Source organism: Engraulis encrasicolus, chromosome 7 (assembly GCF_034702125.1).
Source record: "Engraulis encrasicolus isolate BLACKSEA-1 chromosome 7, IST_EnEncr_1.0, whole genome shotgun sequence".
Lineage (NCBI taxonomy): Eukaryota > Metazoa > Chordata > Actinopteri > Clupeiformes > Engraulidae > Engraulis > Engraulis encrasicolus.
This window is the reverse complement of record NC_085863.1, coordinates 44,123,953-44,141,452: the sequence shown is the minus strand read 5'-3', so window position 1 is coordinate 44,141,452 and position 17,500 is coordinate 44,123,953. Positions and strand designations below refer to the sequence as shown.

General features: G+C 42.6%; 1 protein-coding gene across 2 annotated transcripts in view; it reads right to left on the bottom strand.

The window, feature by feature from the left end:
* Positions 1-932: 932 nt before the first annotated feature.
* LOC134452952 (core histone macro-H2A.1) overlaps positions 933-17,500 on the bottom strand; it is an 18,319-nt gene continuing 1,751 nt past the window's right edge. The window contains exons 2-9 of one of the 2 annotated variants that reach the window (XM_063203644.1): positions 15,590-15,796; positions 14,913-15,019; positions 12,227-12,421; positions 11,909-12,013; positions 7,326-7,416; positions 5,100-5,189; positions 2,456-2,630; positions 933-1,962 (exon numbers count right to left, since the gene is read on the bottom strand). In XM_063203644.1, the coding sequence (XP_063059714.1) occupies positions 1,797-1,962; positions 2,456-2,630; positions 5,100-5,189; positions 7,326-7,416; positions 11,909-12,013; positions 12,227-12,421; positions 14,913-15,019; positions 15,590-15,761 (1,101 nt within the window). In that variant the 5' untranslated portion in view covers positions 15,762-15,796 and the 3' untranslated portion in view covers positions 933-1,796. The remainder of the gene's footprint in view (positions 1,963-2,455; positions 2,631-5,099; positions 5,190-7,325; positions 7,417-11,908; positions 12,014-12,226; positions 12,422-14,912; positions 15,020-15,589; positions 15,797-17,500) is intronic. The other variant, XM_063203645.1, reaches the window with a different exon arrangement.

The following is a 17,500-nucleotide window of genomic DNA, read 5'->3' as shown; positions in this document are numbered from 1 at the left end:
AACATGGTTTGCTTAACTCTGCGCAGTTCTTAAATGAAATATTATATCTGTAATATTTGTACCAAATCGTTTACACAACTCACCCATCACATTACTGGCACCCATTGTAGCAACTAGAGTAGACACATACAGTAGGAATTTAAAACACACTTTGCAATATAAAAAGTGTTCAATAGAAATTCATTTTCAAATACTTGAGTTGGGTTTAAAAACAATTTGCTCGTGCCTGCCTTCTCCATTTAAATGTACCGGTATGTCATTTGTATGAAGAGTTCCACAAAAAGCCGCCGACGTTACAAAAAAAATCCCTGAATCAATGTGTTTCTAAGTCGAGCAAGGAGTGTGGGTTGCAGATGCAGGGAGTAGAGTCAACTGCTTCGCACTGAAATTCATGCTCAACTCAGTCTGGTAGTGTCTTATGCACAGCCAGTGTCCAGGTGCTGATGATGCGGAGTCATAAGTAATACATTTAAAAATAAAACTGGGTTAATCACCGCACACTGGGTAACTTTGCTGTACTGTTTATTCTGATGAAGCGACAACAAAATGTGTTGTTCATTAGGTTGATTGACATTGACACTCGTACATTTTTACCACCCCTCATCTGAGTGAAGCAAATCAAAATCGACCAGTGTGTGGCGATTTACCCCTTCCTTCAGGCTGGCAGTCAGTCAAGTCTCTGGAACTAACAAATGAATAATACATGCAACCCCATATTAATTACTGGGATCAGTGGTCTGATTGCTTGTTGCTCTGCACCAGAGCAATTTGAAAAATGTCCGTTCACCTCACCTCTCCAATCTCCTACCCATGGTAAATTTATCAGGCCGAGCCAGTCCGGCTTAATATTGTGATTGAGAGGGGAAAAAAAATCTTCAAATTTTTTTAATTACAGGTGTGGGAAACAAAATGAATACACCAGGAGATTTAGGTCACAATCCAAGAGTTTTTACTGACCGAGCCGAAATACACTTCCATTGCTCCCTACATGAGGGATGAAGATAATGAAACTCATGACATGGAAAATAACAAAAAAGACCTTTTTTCTTTGCAAACGCAAAATCAGAGGGGTTTTGTACATTACAACATTGCACTGACCCATCACCACATTCACATACGGTACAGTAGACATCTTTAAACCCAGAGCTTTGTCTGGGGGTAATTCCAACAACATGGGTTAAGTGATAAACCAGGCTTAATTAACCCACAGGAGGTGGTAAACCTGCTAGTGCACATCCTGCAGGCTTCATTAACTTCAATGAGGATCCCAGCTCTTCTATTAGCACCACCCGCTGGACGCCAAAAAAAAATAGTCTGTTTAAATTACGTATCCAGTCTCACATTTAGGCTGGTTTATCAGGCTATTCTATTAGGTGATTTACCACTACCTCAAGGTTAACTAAGCCTGGTTTACTACTGAAACAGCTTCTTGGAATAGCCCTCTCGTTCTATTTAAGAGTACACGTACACACACACACTGCATGCCCGACACATTTCATGGGGATGCCATGACAGAACAAAAATTGGCCCATATGACGATTTCTGGTGCCTGTCCCATATAAAATTGCAGTTAAATGTTCTCTAAGGGCCTGTTGTGAGCAATGACGAATGTTTGACACCAAACCTACATGTGGTACCTCAGTTCTTTAACAAAACTTCAAAAAAAGTCACTTAAATTAGTTATATTTATATACATACATGTATATATAATTTTTCTCCATATTTATATATTTTTTTCGCCAGAAAATGTAAAGAAATGAACTAAAAAAACAAACAAACAAAAAAAGGGTTTCAGCTCAGTTGGCTTCGAGCTTGGCCATTTCCTGGACGTAGAATCCTATGCTCTCGCTGTCGAAGAGCACGAAGTAGACGCTCTTGATGGAGGAGGACATGGTGGAGACGAAGTAGCTGGAGATGGCCTTCAGGATCACCTGAGCCGCCGTCTGCTTAGGGAAACCATTTCTGGAGGAGACACAGACACAATACACATCAGACAGGAGCCTATACTACAAAGCTGGTTCAGGATAAGTTAATGTTAAATTAAGAGGTAAATCATCTAATACAAGAACTTTTCTTAAGAAAATTAGGACTCCAGGCTCTTTTATTAGATGATTTACCTCTTAATTTAACCACAATTTATCCTGAACCAGCTTTGTAGTATTGGCCCCAGATCATTCACATTCACAAAGAAAGTCACTACAACGCATATACAAAACTGCTCCGGGGGTGCAGACGTTGCACTGTGCCGTTTGCCCTTTCCAAGTCACCAGCCGTTTCCAACTGCTCGTCTTTGGAAATGACGACAACTGAAGGCAGCAACGCATGCACGTAAAGTTTCTAACAGACAATGCTGTAAAAAAAATCCACACAGTGGCCCTTTATGATCACCATGTAAAAGTATTGTATTCCAAAGCCACCTGCCTTATTATTACCATTTCAAATATGCCAAACCCACCTGCCGCTGCCGATGGAGGGGAAGGCTATGGACTTGAGCTTCTTCTCGTCTGCGAGGGCCAGGCAGTTCTTTACCGTCTTCTCCAACAGCTCCTCACAGCGGTCTGTGCCCCACGACGGGCTGTAGCAGTGGATCACAAACTTGGCAGGCAGGCCAAAGCCTGCAGTCATCACCGCTACAACACAGACAGAGAGAGCCGTGAGACATAAGAAACAATAAGAAGGTAGAGACTAAGTAATAGAAAGAAATGGTTAAGTGAAATAGTTATAGACAGAGCCTTCAAAAAGTCTACACACCCCTGCTCAAATGTCAGGTTTTTGTCATGTAAAAAAAACAGTAGAAAATAAAAAACGTCAATTCACATGTTTGCCTAAATACACACACCCTTAAAGTGTTTAATGGGAATGACCGTTTGTTTTCGTTTCATAAAGACTTGTTTTTTCTGATAGCATCGATGAGACTTTGAACCCAATCATCCCGGAGGAACTTGTGAAAATGGCAACTCAAAGTGTGAATTCTGTGAAATTTGGTGTGACTAATGAGCTGGGCTGTGACATCAAAGAGGAGAGTCCCTGGTTTGCTAGTATGGCGATCTGAGAAAACAACACACATTTGATGGACCCACATCTTATAAAGGAACCAAAATTCTGATACAAACATCAGCATGTCGAAAAACCACACATCCAACCTCATGAGAAAAAAAAAACAGCAGCACAAATCTATTTCAGAGGCACTGATACATCTGCAGAAAGTGACCTGTCTGACAGGCGAAGTGACAATTGTTGACATAGCCTGACAGTTCGTTTTGTTTATGGTTACGGTTGCTAAGGGCGCTTTGCCATGACCCAAAGATGACATGGCGTGTGTGTTTGTTGACAAATGGGGGGCATTTTGATTCAATTGCGCGATATAGTGTGATTGAAATGCATGTAGGCTACATGCAAAAATATCATCAACTAGAGAAAAAACGGAGGTATTAGGCTGTTGGAAAAATATCCTAGATAGCCTGATTCCTCAGCATATTTTTAGCGTTTATCATTATTATTATTTTTTGTGCTCAAAGTCACAGGCGTCGCGTGTCCCTCAGCCTGACTCTGAGGACGAGGTGTGTCCAAACGTCAGCCACACGTGCACCACAATACTAAAAACAAACAATCAACGCTTCAAAGTAGGCCTACACTATGTGCATCTCTGTTTATTCGCTAAGCAGTAGCCCAGTCTGTGAGTTGGCTGTCCTCGACCGAGAGCACCACGCTGATGCGCGGATATCCTCCCAAAACCAATTTATTGACCAGTTGAATGGCAATCAACAAAAAGTGCATATTCCGAGAGCATTCGCATCGGTTTGGCATGTAATGTGCATTACCCTTTCCTGAAAACAACATACAAAGCAGATGGACAAGGTAAAACGAGTAGCCTAAAGCAAAGCCGTGCACTCCCCTGTCTTCGTGCCCGAGCAGTTACAGGGGCAGTTTCAGTCTGCACGCCAGTGATGTCAATTGTTGGAACTGCTTGAGGCAATAGCATTCCCTTCAGTCCAACCATGCCCACGATCTCCACATTTGTGGTGAAGCTTGCTTCAAAACCACACATTGGATCCACAGAGCCCTAGCTTGTTTTAGCCTTCTCCTTGTCGGCCACAGTTCCATCATTCTTCACAGAAGGGAACTTGTGCAAAGATATTCCTTCTGTCAAGTAGCCATTTTTGCAGCTGGCACCGTTCGGCCCTCCAGCAACACACTGCTTGACACTGCGCTTTGTTTTGGTACTAGACGCCATTGATCTGAACAAGGTGGAATGAGGTGAACTCACCCCTTCTATGTCACGCATATCATTTGCATGTCACCAAAAAAAGTAAACATAACACTTTTTGGGAACGTTTTAACATGACTTTTAGGACAAAATAGCACCCAGACAATATCCCATTTTATTCACAAGGCTTAGAACTTTCAGAATCTGTCCTGGAAATGGTCAAATTCCTTTACTTTGTTTTCGTTTCATAAACACTTTAAATGAATACATAGTTGCAGCACATTTAGCTTGTCTGGGCCATTCCAAAACCTCAATATTATTCTGGTGAAGCCATTCTTTTGTAGATTTAGCCTTCATTAGGGAGGAGGGAATTATGAACATTTCCACAGGGGCCATGGTAGTGGCACAAAATCTTCGGCCCCCTGGTAGAAAGGTGAAGATTAAGAGGAGCCAATCTTTCAGAGCGACAATTTCTCAAAGCACACGCCTAAATCTACAAAAGAATGCCTTCACCAGATTAATATTGAGCCAAAGGTGCTGCAACTAAGTATTAATTTAAGGGTGTGTATAGTTATGCAACCAGGTTAATTTAAGTTTTTTTATTTTCTATTGTTTCCATTTAAAGTTGTATGCTTGTTTCTCAATTGCGTTGTACAGGTTAATAGTTTAGATTGAAGGTGGAAAAAGCTGTGAATTTATTTGTCTTTGTCATTTTTTTACATCACAAAAACCTGACATTTGAGGAGGGGTGTGTAGACTTTTTGAAGGCACTATACATATTGCAATGATAGAGGTCATATAATTAAATTATAATATGGTTATTAATATAACAAACTCCAAAAAAGGTGAGATATTCCGCATAGGTACACATTGTGATTGTGTGCTGCAGTACCTCCGGCCACATCCAGGGGGCCGTTCTTCTTCCTGAGCTCATTACACGCCTCAGTCAGCTCCTTGCCAGCCTTCTGTTCTAGAGCGCTTCCTGAAGAGAGACAGCAACGCACACATATACACACACACGGACACACACACACACACACCCGTTGCCATAGATACAGGCATACGCATGCACACACGCACACATGGTATGGCAGGTTCTGAGTAACCATGGTAACAAAGTGGAACAGAAGCACTGCATAGGTGTGTCGTATGGCAAAGGCTGTAGCTTTGTAGCTATAGAGACACACACTCAGTCTTTCCCACTCAGCCCAAGCAGGTAATGCCTTGCACTTTAAAAAGCATTACGGCAGTGCACAGCAAGGTAGTAGAAGCTTTACTGAGCACTCTCAAGTATATGGTTTGACAAGTACAAGGAGTCCTGTGTCTACAGTCTTGCAAGTACACAGAATAGACAACTGGCATAGACAGCCGCCTGCCAGTGTGTCGACTGGGAAGTGTTGCACTTCCTTTTTGGCAATGTAAGGTAATGTAATGCAGGGAAGGAACTGTATAAGGTTGTTGGAAAATGAGTCCACTTCCCCAAAAGGATAAAAGTTCTTTCAAGGACGCTGGATCAAAGATTAGAATTAGAAACACCCTTATGAAACACCCTTAAGTTTCTGCCATGGCCTATTTAGCTCGAACACAAATACCTAAAATATGAAAATTCACTTGGCAAGACATGGCAAGATTAGTCATCAATAGCATCTTCTTCCCCAAAAAATAGAGGGGGAAATCTGCCATGTCTTTTGTGTAAATAATTGTTGTGCTGTTGAGAAATGAATTAATGCTGCTGCAAAGACAGCTGCTAAATTGTCTCTGGAGCTTGTACAACAGTGGAAAAGATCATTTCCTTTATTTTCTAAAACCATAAAAGTCTGCTATTGCATCTTTAAGGCTGTAGCAGGTCATAACAGATGTCCCAGTGTAGCATGAGTTACAGAGACATGGTGACTATGGGTATTTTTCAATGTGAAGTAGGGCTGCACAATTAATCGAAAATAATTGAAAATCGTGATATCGAAATCGGATTTCAATCGGGATTTAATCGTGGCAATAGCGACCTACCTTCAAGAGCCTCCTTGAAGCCAGAACATAATGATAGGCTGGTGTTTCATGCTATTGCCTTTTACATTATAATCACAATTAATTTTATTTTGCTCATCCCGAAAACTATTCGTTCTTGGTTACATTTCATTTTGTTATATACATTTTTTTAAATCAATTATCGTGATTAATAATCATGACAATGATTTTGACCCAAATAATCGTGATTATGATATTTCCCATAATCGTGCAGCCCTAATGTGAAGTGTTCTAGCCTTGCCATGACGAGTAACGCCCATTCTTCACAGATTTCACCAAAGAGTACCCAATCACCAGTTCTAAGCGTAATTAATAATTGAATAGAATATACCGACGCAAATGGGTGTTACTGGACACTTCACTTTGAGAAATACCCTATGAATACATAACAGAGTACAGAGAAAAGAGACTCTGCAACCGTGAGTGGTTGGGAGACATGTGATGCATGATGAGGTATGGCAGTGCACAGGGTGTAATCATGCCCAAGGTTATTTTTTTATTAGAACCCCTCAAATCAAGTATGCATTCCACACATTGACGAATTCAAGAATGTGGCCCTAGAAAAAAATGGTTACACTGCAAGAGTGTGAATGGTTTGAGATTCTAATCTAGGATAACACTCCCTCAACACTCAAAATAAAGGTTTTATGTTTCTACTGGAACACTGATATCTGCTCTGATCCTTCTCAAAATAAATACTAAGCGCACCTTGGGGGCTTAGTGGTGATGACACTGCATTTTTGACTAATGATATATTCTGCATAACTGAAATGTGGGATGCCAAAGCAGCTTTCGAAACAGGAAGCATATGCAATGTGGGATCACAGATAAGAACACTAGCTACCGTTTTGACCATATCTTTGAAGTGGAACGAGTGGCTGAAGTCAGATCACCAACAAAATGCTGCCATCTAGCTGTGACAATACAGTATGCAAATGTTCATGTAGTTGGCAGTATAATCTATGAGAAATATCAGTATACCTGCCCAAGACAGCGGTGCCAAGGGTTGGACCAAGTCCATAAGTGTTCATATCTATGCTTTGGGATAAGTAAAGGGAGGGAGGGAGGGAGGCAGAGAGGTGGGGCCATTTACCTACTTCCCCGCCAATGTAGAGGCTGCCATTGGTAGGGTGGATGACAGCCTCGCTGTCGATGGTGGAAATGTCAGCCTGAACAACTTGCAACTACAGACAAACGACAGAAAGACAACAAGAAAACACCAACAGACATGATGAGTTGAAGAGGGTGGTGAATGGAGAACGGATGGAAATATGAACAGTACAAAAGGTGTAGGGGAGGAATTCACAATAGAACAATGGAGAGAGAGAGAGAGAGAGAGAGAGAGAGAGAGAGAGAGAGAGAGAGAGAGAGAGAGAGAGAGAGAGAGAGAGAGAGAGAGAGAGAGAGAGAGAGCGAGCGAGAGCGAGAGAGAGAGAGAGAGAGAGAGAGAGAGAGAGATCAATTCCTCTTGGATGGAGTGGATAAACAGTGCACATGTTCTAATCAGTGTGTCTGCTGCGTGTGCGCACATATCCTTCAATGAGTATGTCTGTGCCCTCATCTGTATGCGTGTGACATCAGTGCTTCATCCTGACGAGATCTGAAGGAATCCTTGACGACTAGAATGATTCACTCCAACACTCACATTAACCCCCGGTGTGTCACTTATTTTGAGGTCATGAAATAAAATCATTCACTCAAAAACCATACATGACTGGTCAGGCAGATTGGTGAAATTTGTCAGTATAATTGTGCAGTGTGGTCCCTTTTCTACTGTGGGCAGGCAGGGGAGGGGCACAATGGACCCCCCCCCCCCCCCCCACCAGGGCTCACCTAGGCCTTCTCTCAGATTAATGTCAGCAGTGGTGGGGTTAACTACCCCCTCCACATCAAAGTCTGCCAACTTAATCAGCTCGCTGTGGATGAGCTTCAGCTGCAACACCACACAACACAAGCAGGAGGAGGAGGAGGAGGATAGGGAGGAGGAAGATTAGGATGAGGATGAAGATTATTAGGATGAGGATGAAGAGGGTGTTTTTAGCAGGGGAGACATGATCATGCAAGTATGTTCACATGCACACGCGTCCACATACACACACACACACACACACACACACACACACACACACACACACCAAACCCATCCACACAGGTATAAACACACAGGCATACAAAGAATAAAACCATTTAGAAAACAATCAGATAGCATCGAGCAAGATTAAATCACAGCTAATCCCAAAGTAATTAACCCCAAAGGTGCTCGAACTACACCGAGTAATTTCAATCAGACCTCATCAAAAACAGAGCTGACACACAAGGCTCTCTGACTTGCAGCCTGGTTGCATCACCAATCAAACGTCTAAGACTCTGCACTAGCAATAAGACCCGATACACCATGCAGACTGTCGCTGCAACGACATACCCAGGCATTAAAACACGGCATCATTACATCGTTTCAGTCTTCGAAAAGAACTATAGTTAGCAACAATACAATGGTTTTAATCTTTAGTTTTTCAGTCATAATTGTTTTATTTAATATGATATGTACATACCCTTTTTCCCACTGCTTATATGGCAATTAGCTGACGTCATGACTGGTCTTGAAAAAAAAAACCCTGCCTACCCGATCTGGAAGATGCTGAAGAAGGCTTTGGCCAAAACGTCTGTTTGTCATGCTAACCCACTACAATAAAATACAAGAATCACACTCGAAAATGCGGCTTTTCCACACAAAAATTATGGCCATTTAAGCCTTTAGTGTGGGAGTATGGTGACGAGAAGAACAGAAATTTGTTGGAGAGACTGTACAGAGTTTGGAGATGACCAAACCCTGAGTCTCCATGGGAACCCATGATGCTTTCTAGATCTAACCAATCAGAGCCTTCCCTGCTGTTACCCTGAGAGTTTTACCAGAGACTACTGATAAGTGAGAGACAAATAATTCATGGGGGTTCTTTTCCGGGATCCATGCAATGTACAGCAAGGTATACGCCCCTTTAGGAAACCAGCGGAGGTTGAGAATGAATGGAGCTCCGTATCGCATGCAAGCCACCATTAAACACTGCAGAAAAAGGGGAGGATCTCGCCCCCTTAGGGGACAGGACTTGTGAAAATCGGTAGTCGGTAAAGCCAAGTTAGTTCTCCAGACATTCGTTGTCAATGTCGGAGAACACTGATGTTTAACAAACTGACTACACCGAACAGAGTTTGCGTATCGGAACCAGAGACGGTTTAAATGCAGAATAGAGAATCTTTGTTGGAACCACAATTTGATTACCCATTCTATTGCACTTTCCTAAGGCGGATGTCGGGATTCTCAACGACAAACAAACGACCCATTAATCCCACTCCTTTGCATTGGTGATGCGTGCTGCGATTTCATTCATCATATTGAATATCTTTGGCTTTGTATCCTGTCATGGGATTAAGTCTATGCCTGCCTATGTTGGTTATCATTTTGAGGAAGCCTGATGTTGGGTCTGAGAGAGACCTTGAGGGAGAAACAATCTTAATTGAGTCTGTACTAAAGGAAAAACATGAACTGCACACAGCAGAATCTCTCTTTCTGTGGTTTATTTAGTGAAAAATAGTCACACCGTTTCAACCTGCAACCTTTTTGGCCTTTTCATAGGTTCATTTATATCCTGCGTCCACAACAGTTGTTTTTTGGTTTGTGTGCGCAACACACACTTTTGAAATTGTGGTCGTGTATTCCCAACAGTCATGTCCACCTTTGCCACAAAACAGTGGGGTCCTTAATCAGTCTTCTACTTTGCAGCCACAACTGGCAAATCTTGAACAATGTGAATGTGGGGCATAGACTTGGCTTGCAATTTCCCACAGCACATGACCGCTTAAGAGAGATTTGACAATGAACAATTAAGAGGCTCACACTTTGTGCTACTTGGTCTTAAACTTCAGCAAACCTCCAGTGGCTATGCTAGTGCAGCCTATGACCTCACAGCATCAATCTAGAATAGTGTTTCTCAACAAAGGGCTGTACAGCCTCCCTGGAGGCGTTAGGGAGCCCTTGAGAGTTGAGAAGGATACAGCTGAGAGGGAGCAATGCTTAGTTGCCGTTGAGAGGCATTTGTTTATTTATGCTTTAATACTATGGAGTGCGTTGGGCGGCTTATGATGAGGTCAAGGGGGCACTTACTCAAAAAAGGTTGAGAACCCCTGATCTAGAACCTCCACACCAATAGACATGCACGCAGGCCTGATACAATGTTGAATAAAATCCTGAGCCTTTATCACTTTAGAAAAAAGAAGAACCTTAAGACTAAATCCTACACTTGCAAACAAACTGTCAAGTCTGAAATCAGGCACTGAGCCTACCATCAGCCTAGGAAATGTCAAGGAGTGATTAGCACATATTGCAGATGATGCCAGTCATGTTTGAGGAGACCCCATTTGGGAAAGAGGCGACATTTGGGGAAAAGGTCACAGAGATGATCATCAACTTGAGTAAAACTCAATCAAAAAAGGAGTCAGTGTTGCCTAAATGACTTGTATAATTGACTGAAAGGCGTATACAAGTAATCCCTAGGACATTCCATAAACAAATTCCTTGTTTTTTCTAAATCCATAAATGAACCAAAATTCAGCATCAATAAAACAACGACTATTCAACCGTGGCTTTCGAGTCTGCTTGAATTAAAAAGGTACACTGTGCAGGAAATGGTCAAAAAGGTACTCCAATTATGCTGCTCATTGAAACTGGGTTGCCTATTGCCAAATTTGATCTTTACAAGAAAGTTTATAAGTAATAAACTAATATTGTCTAGAATGGTCATTTTTGCAGTTAAAAAATTATATTTCTGGAAATTCAAAATGACTGACCATGGAGAAAATCCGCCCTCCTAATGTATGAAAAGTGCAATTTTTCCAGTCATAATGAATACTGATGGTGGTGCCAAGTATTCATAAAAGGTGACATTAGTGAATGGGTAGGGTAGCATGAATTCTGGAAATGCACAGTGTAACAGCAAAAAGCAAATCTAAGCAAAAGATTTGTGCCCTCCGGAGGCTAAAGTAAAATGTGGAGCACTCAACCTCCCACACAGTCAGCAGTCAGCCAAAGCTATGGCATGAGGAAACTGCACATGTACGAGGGCACTGTATGCATGTAAAACGTTTTTTGACCGCTGGTCACATGTTGGTTATTGGTTTTGTTGTACATTGCGTTCAGTCAAATGCTCAACGTTTGCCACACATTCCTTGCGTGTCCATTTGTTATGTCGGCTCAATGGATGTTAGTTGGTTCAGCGATGAAAGTAAGCTGGGGGGCTGGGGTGACTGATAGCAGAGGAGAGGGCAGTGTTAGCTTAGCTAGCTGGTTTGTCGGGCTCCAACACAAAGACACAAGAAGCACTCGTGCCATTAAAGGGTGTGGCTTCTGAACCATGGACAAACAGGCTGTGTGTGTTGCTTAGACACTGATATGAGATGATTGAAGCTGCCACCTTGATTTTGTCTGCACAAGGTGGGGCCATCTTTGTGTGTGCGTGTGTGTATCTATGCATGTAGGGTGTGTGTGCGTGCACGCAACAGTGAGTATTTGCATGCGTGTACGTGAATCTGTGTCTACCGGACAGTATTTGCCTGTTCCATTGTCTGTCAGCAGTGTGTGTGTGTGTGTGTGTGTCTTTTGACAAGTCCTGTATGGACGTGTACCTTCTGTCCTAAGAAGAGGCTCTTAGTGGAAAGGACCGTGAATGTTCCTGATGGGGTTCCGTCTGTGGTGCTGTCTGCACTCGCTGCCTTCGCCCCAGCCTGCCTCTACAAACACACACACACAAACATACATTTACAGAACCCCCCACACAACCACAGTCCATTCCAGGGAACACTGAAGATGCACCAATTTCAACAGCTTCAACTGCCATGAGATGTATACACAGTAATGTAATAGTTCAGAATTCACTTTGGTTAAAAAAATCATGTATTTTGTCCAAGAAAAATGTGACACACCAGTCAGCCCCCCTTCTGTACCTTTCCCCGGGGCGAGGCCTTTTTCCCGACCACGCTTTTGGACGGTGACTTCTTGACGGCCATCTTGGTTTTCTTGACGGGCGGAGGCGGGGCCACGGCCTCCAGCTTGCCCTTAGCCCCCCTCTTCTTGGCCAGGAGCTCCGGGTGGATGTTGGGCAGCACCCCGCCCGCTGCTATGGTAACGCTTTTCAGAAGCTGGTTAAACAGGCCAGAGATGAGATTCATGCGTTTCATTGGACAAGGGACTGTCAATCAAATCAGTCTTCGGAGAATACAGTGCCATGAGAAAGTTTGGGCGCCCTTTTGGAAAATCATTACATCGGTTTATTTCTCGTTGAGCTTTTAAAGTAGCAACTTCCTTTTAACATATGTTAAACTGTAGTGAAAGAGAAACATTTTAGCAGTGGAAAAAATGTCATAGGTGTTACAGAAAGAATTTTATGTGGATTTAAACAAAAATATGCGTGTGCATAAATATGGGCACCCCAAAGAAGATATACCATTAATAGGAAGTAGAACTCACCTTTGCAGCACAAACTGGTTTTAATGACTTTGGAATCCCTTCAGTCACCAAGACAGACATGAGTGGTCATTAAAATGTTATTTATCATACAAAATAGCAGACGAGGCCTGTCCTAAGTTCTGTCTTGGAGAGTGGAATATGGTGGGCTCTGAACAAACTGTAGTTTGTTGAAAAATAGTTAAAAGGGCATGGCTAAAGGATGGTAAGAATGGCAACAGGCACACTACAGAACACCTCCATAGAATTACAAGACCATAGCTGCTGATAGTGCAGACTTAGACATGGGTCCTTCCACGTATACTTTTCACAAGGTAAAAGCTCATTGGATGGGTGATGCATAAAAAGGCTTTCCTGTGTATCCATCACAAATAAGTTGTTAAACTTATGCAGAAAGCTTATCTGGACAAGCTAAAAGCATTTTGGGAAATCATAGTGTGGTCAGATGAGGCTGAGTTAGAAGTATTTGACATTAACAATGGGAGGTGGATATGGCAAAAAATGCACTCATCAATTCTATGACCTCTGGTCTAAAACACACCCTACTATAGGTCTGCGTGGATAGTATACACACTGTAAAACTTATTACAGTTAAGGGCCTCACTAATTATTTTCAAATAGCATATTTTTCAAAAGAATGTTCAAGTGTCAGTCACAAAATTAGAGCTGAGCAGAGTTTGGACTTTCCAGCAGGACAGTGTTTGCACGACACTGATCAAAATTCAACAATGAGTTAATGCGAAACAACAAGTACAATGTCTTGAAATGGTCATACCAATCTTGAGATATCAATATCATTGAAAAATAATACATTTATTTGAACCAGGTTGTCTAAAGAAGACAGATGAGTAACCTGACTGAATTAGAGGGGTTCTGTATAGAATAATTGGCAACTATTCAGTAGCACCAGGCAGTTGGAACTTGTCTTCTTGTATAGCAAGTATTCAAAGGCCATTAGATCAGCAAAGGTGAGCTCTACTTCATATTAATGGTATACCTTCTTTGGGGTGCCCATACTTATGCACACGCATATTTTTGTTTAAATCCACATAAAATTCTTTCTATAACACCTATGAAAATTCTTCCACTGCTGAAATGTTTCTCTTTCCCTACAGTTTAACATATGTTAAAAGGAAGTTGCTACTTTAAACGCTCAACGAGAAATAAACCGATGTAATGATTTTCCAAAAGGGTGCCCAAATTTTCTCATGGCACTGTATGTAACTTACATTTACAGAACAATGAATAATGTGCTTCTATGAAAGCATTAGACTATGCTGTATAGATGGCATGATGCACTGCACCGTGTCAGCGATGAGCCTATAGAGATGAGTGACTAAAGATGGAATACACTACTGTATGCATGATGGTATCTTGATTAACCCATTGACCATAGACAACATCAATGAGGGCTATAGAGCTTGAAAGTGACGCCACTTCCCCCGATTTCATGGGACCTCATCTGCGTTTTTAGCCGAAAAACGTAGCATGTAATCCAATGGCAGGATTAAAATGATATTTCGATCCCCCTCGAGTTGTGCCACGAGCTCCACATATGTTGTTTCTGATATTTTTGTTTAATTTTTCATACGAACCCCTAAACTTTTTAGAAAGCTGTGTTTCTTCACATTTTTCATGCAGACAGCCTCGGAACAAAATAATGATACTTCTGCATGAATAATCTTTATCTAGCCTCTTAAACAGCATATTTGTAGCCCAGTGCATGTAATGACTGAGATCGGAAGATATTTACTCGCTACCATGTTGTTAGATGGTCAGCTTAGGTCCCGTGAAATGCGGAACTAAGGGGCGGGACTTTCAAGATTTTTTCCCCTCCTGATTAGAAAATATATCTGATGAGTCTGATTCAATCAGTGATTCTGCCATTTCAAATCTTCTACCTTAATCCTCGTCAAGAGTGTTGTCAGTATTTAATCGTCATAGGTTCACCACTCCAATGGCATTTTAAATGGGGAGTTGATGAGTACATTCTGTACCAAGGGTTCGTTACAGTGCAAACACACTCTATACTCGAAATGAGCTTATGAGAGAGGCGCACACACATGCATAGAAAATGACAGAAAGCAGTAGTAGTGAGATGAGATCGAATGAGGGAACGATAGAAAAAAAGGCAGGAAAAGAGAAGTGTAGAAGTGTGCCGGACACCTGATTGAGCTCCTCGTCGTTGGCGATGGCCAACAGGATGTGACGTGGGGTGACACGCCCCTTTTTGTTGTCCCGCGCTGCATTTCCTGCCAGCTCCAGAATCTCAGCTAAAGGTGGAATAGGCAGGTTAAAAACACACGCATCCACCCTACATACCAACTGCAAAACTACAGTTATATATCCTTCACACACTGTAGACTGGTGTCCCTTCCGTTGTTCAGTAGTCTGGGAAGAGGCTAGTTTTATTGTTCCTTTTTTCCCCCCCACAACTGTTTATTGAATTTAAGCATGAAACAACAACACTACATAACATTCCAGCCACCCCCACCCCCCACATGCCCACTACAGACATTGAGAAATACAAATTGGAACATAAAATAAAATAAAGTAATAAACGAAAATATAGACATACCATATATTGAAAACAAGAAAAACATACATAGATTTAAAAATAAATAAATAAATACATAATAAATACCAGAGATTGGCCGGCTCCAAACTGGAAAAATACAATTGCAGAATAGGCAAAAGATTCTCTCTGTCGTTCTGCTATTCCACGGTAGCGACCTTCTTGCCGAACATTAACCCTTATTTAAACTAGAGTTAGAGTTAGAATGAACTAAACTTAGAGTGAATTCTGAATTAAATGTCTGATGTAAATGAGGCCACTGTCTCACCTGTGAGGTACTCCAGCACGGCGGCCAGGTAGACAGGTGCTCCGACCCCGATGCGGTACTTGGGGAGACTCCTCCTGACGTAGCGCATCATGCGGCCCACGGGGAAGATGACCCCCGCTCTGGTGGAGCGCGACATCTTGGTCGTCTTCTTCTTGCCCCCCCGACTCGACATGTCGCCACCCCCACTGTTGGTCTCAGCACCTGGCACAGACAGACAGACAGACAGACAGACAGACAGACAGACAGACAGACAGACAGACAGACAGACAGACAGACAAAGAAGGGTCAGGTCAGGTGCAAGTTGCAACCAAAGAGACTTGAGAGAAGAGCGACCACAGACGTCATCACTGCATAGTACGGAATGATGGAGAGGGGAGTACCATTTTTTTCTTCTACGGTCAAATTGGAAGCATGGTAAAGTGCAATGCCACTACCGCCAGGTTTGGAGTGTGGAACAGGTCATAGGACATTGTGAATGTTTGTCAGCTGTCCTTAATTATCCCCCGCAATTACTGCTGACCAACAGCTGAAGTTAATTTGGCCAAAGCTGAACACTGACGTCCGGATATCCTCTTTCGACCGATTTTACAGAGTACAAATTTTATCCATCATGGTGCCATACCCACTGGGTAGCGTACCTATGTTCCCCGGGTCCTATGTTCCTCAGTGCTTGTATGGGACCGGGGAACATATGACCTTTTTTCTAAGGACTTTACTCCCCTTCACTACACTGTAGCACACACACTCAGACATGAACACATGCACAGTATGTATATTGGGAGGAAAAAGTAAGTGTCACCAGTGTCACATTCTGACTAAATTGGTCAAAATAAAATGTGCCACTCAAACAATAACAGGCGCTGGTACTAAGTTGAACAGCCATTTTCTCGTGCTTGAAATTGTAGTGAAGCACACACACACACACACACACACACACACACACACCACACACACACACCACACACACACACACACCACACACACCACACACACCACACACACACCACACACACACACACACACACACACACACACACACACACACACACACACACACACACACACACACACACACACACACACACACACACAAGCCTACCAACACAGACACACACACACCGACACGCACAAAATGCCAAACAACAGAAAATACAAATCACCTCACCTCTCTCACTTGGTCCCTCATCTACAAGCATGACTGTCGGTAAAATCCCCATGGCCTCCCTCCAGTATAGCGGCCTTGCACACAGTATAAGGCCTGTCTTCAACATGGGCTACACTACAGTGACATTCAAACATGCTACAGTTTGGTCATCAAGCATGGGCCTACTAGTCTGGCTGCTTTTGACACCTGCTCCTCATGACAGCTAATTAGTCTCAATCATTGGTCAGACACGCAAATTGGCCACGCCCACCTGCATTTTGGCTGGCTCATCAGCTCATTAGAGTGAGGGTAGGGTCTAGCCGCTACCTGAAGTGCATTCCAATATGCGACCTTGCGTCCTCCACCTGGGCTTGTCACCTCACGTTTTGCTGACGCCTCGCCTCCGTGGAGAAAACAATAGAGCTAGAAAGTGACGTCACTTCCCCCGATTTCATGGGACCTCAACGGCGTTTTTAGCCGAAAATCGTAGCATGTAATCCAACGGCGGTATTAAAATGGCATTTCGATCCCCTTCGAGTTGTGCCACGAGCTCCATATATGTTGTTTCTGATATTTTTGCCTAATTTTTCGTATGAACCCCTAAACTTTTTAGAAAGCTGTGTTTCTTCACATTTTTCATGCCGACAGCCTCGGAACAAAACATTGATACTTCTGCTTGAATAATCTTTATCTATCCTCTTAAACAGCATATTTGGAGCCCAGCGCATATCATGACTGAGATCAGAAGATATTAACTCGCTACCATG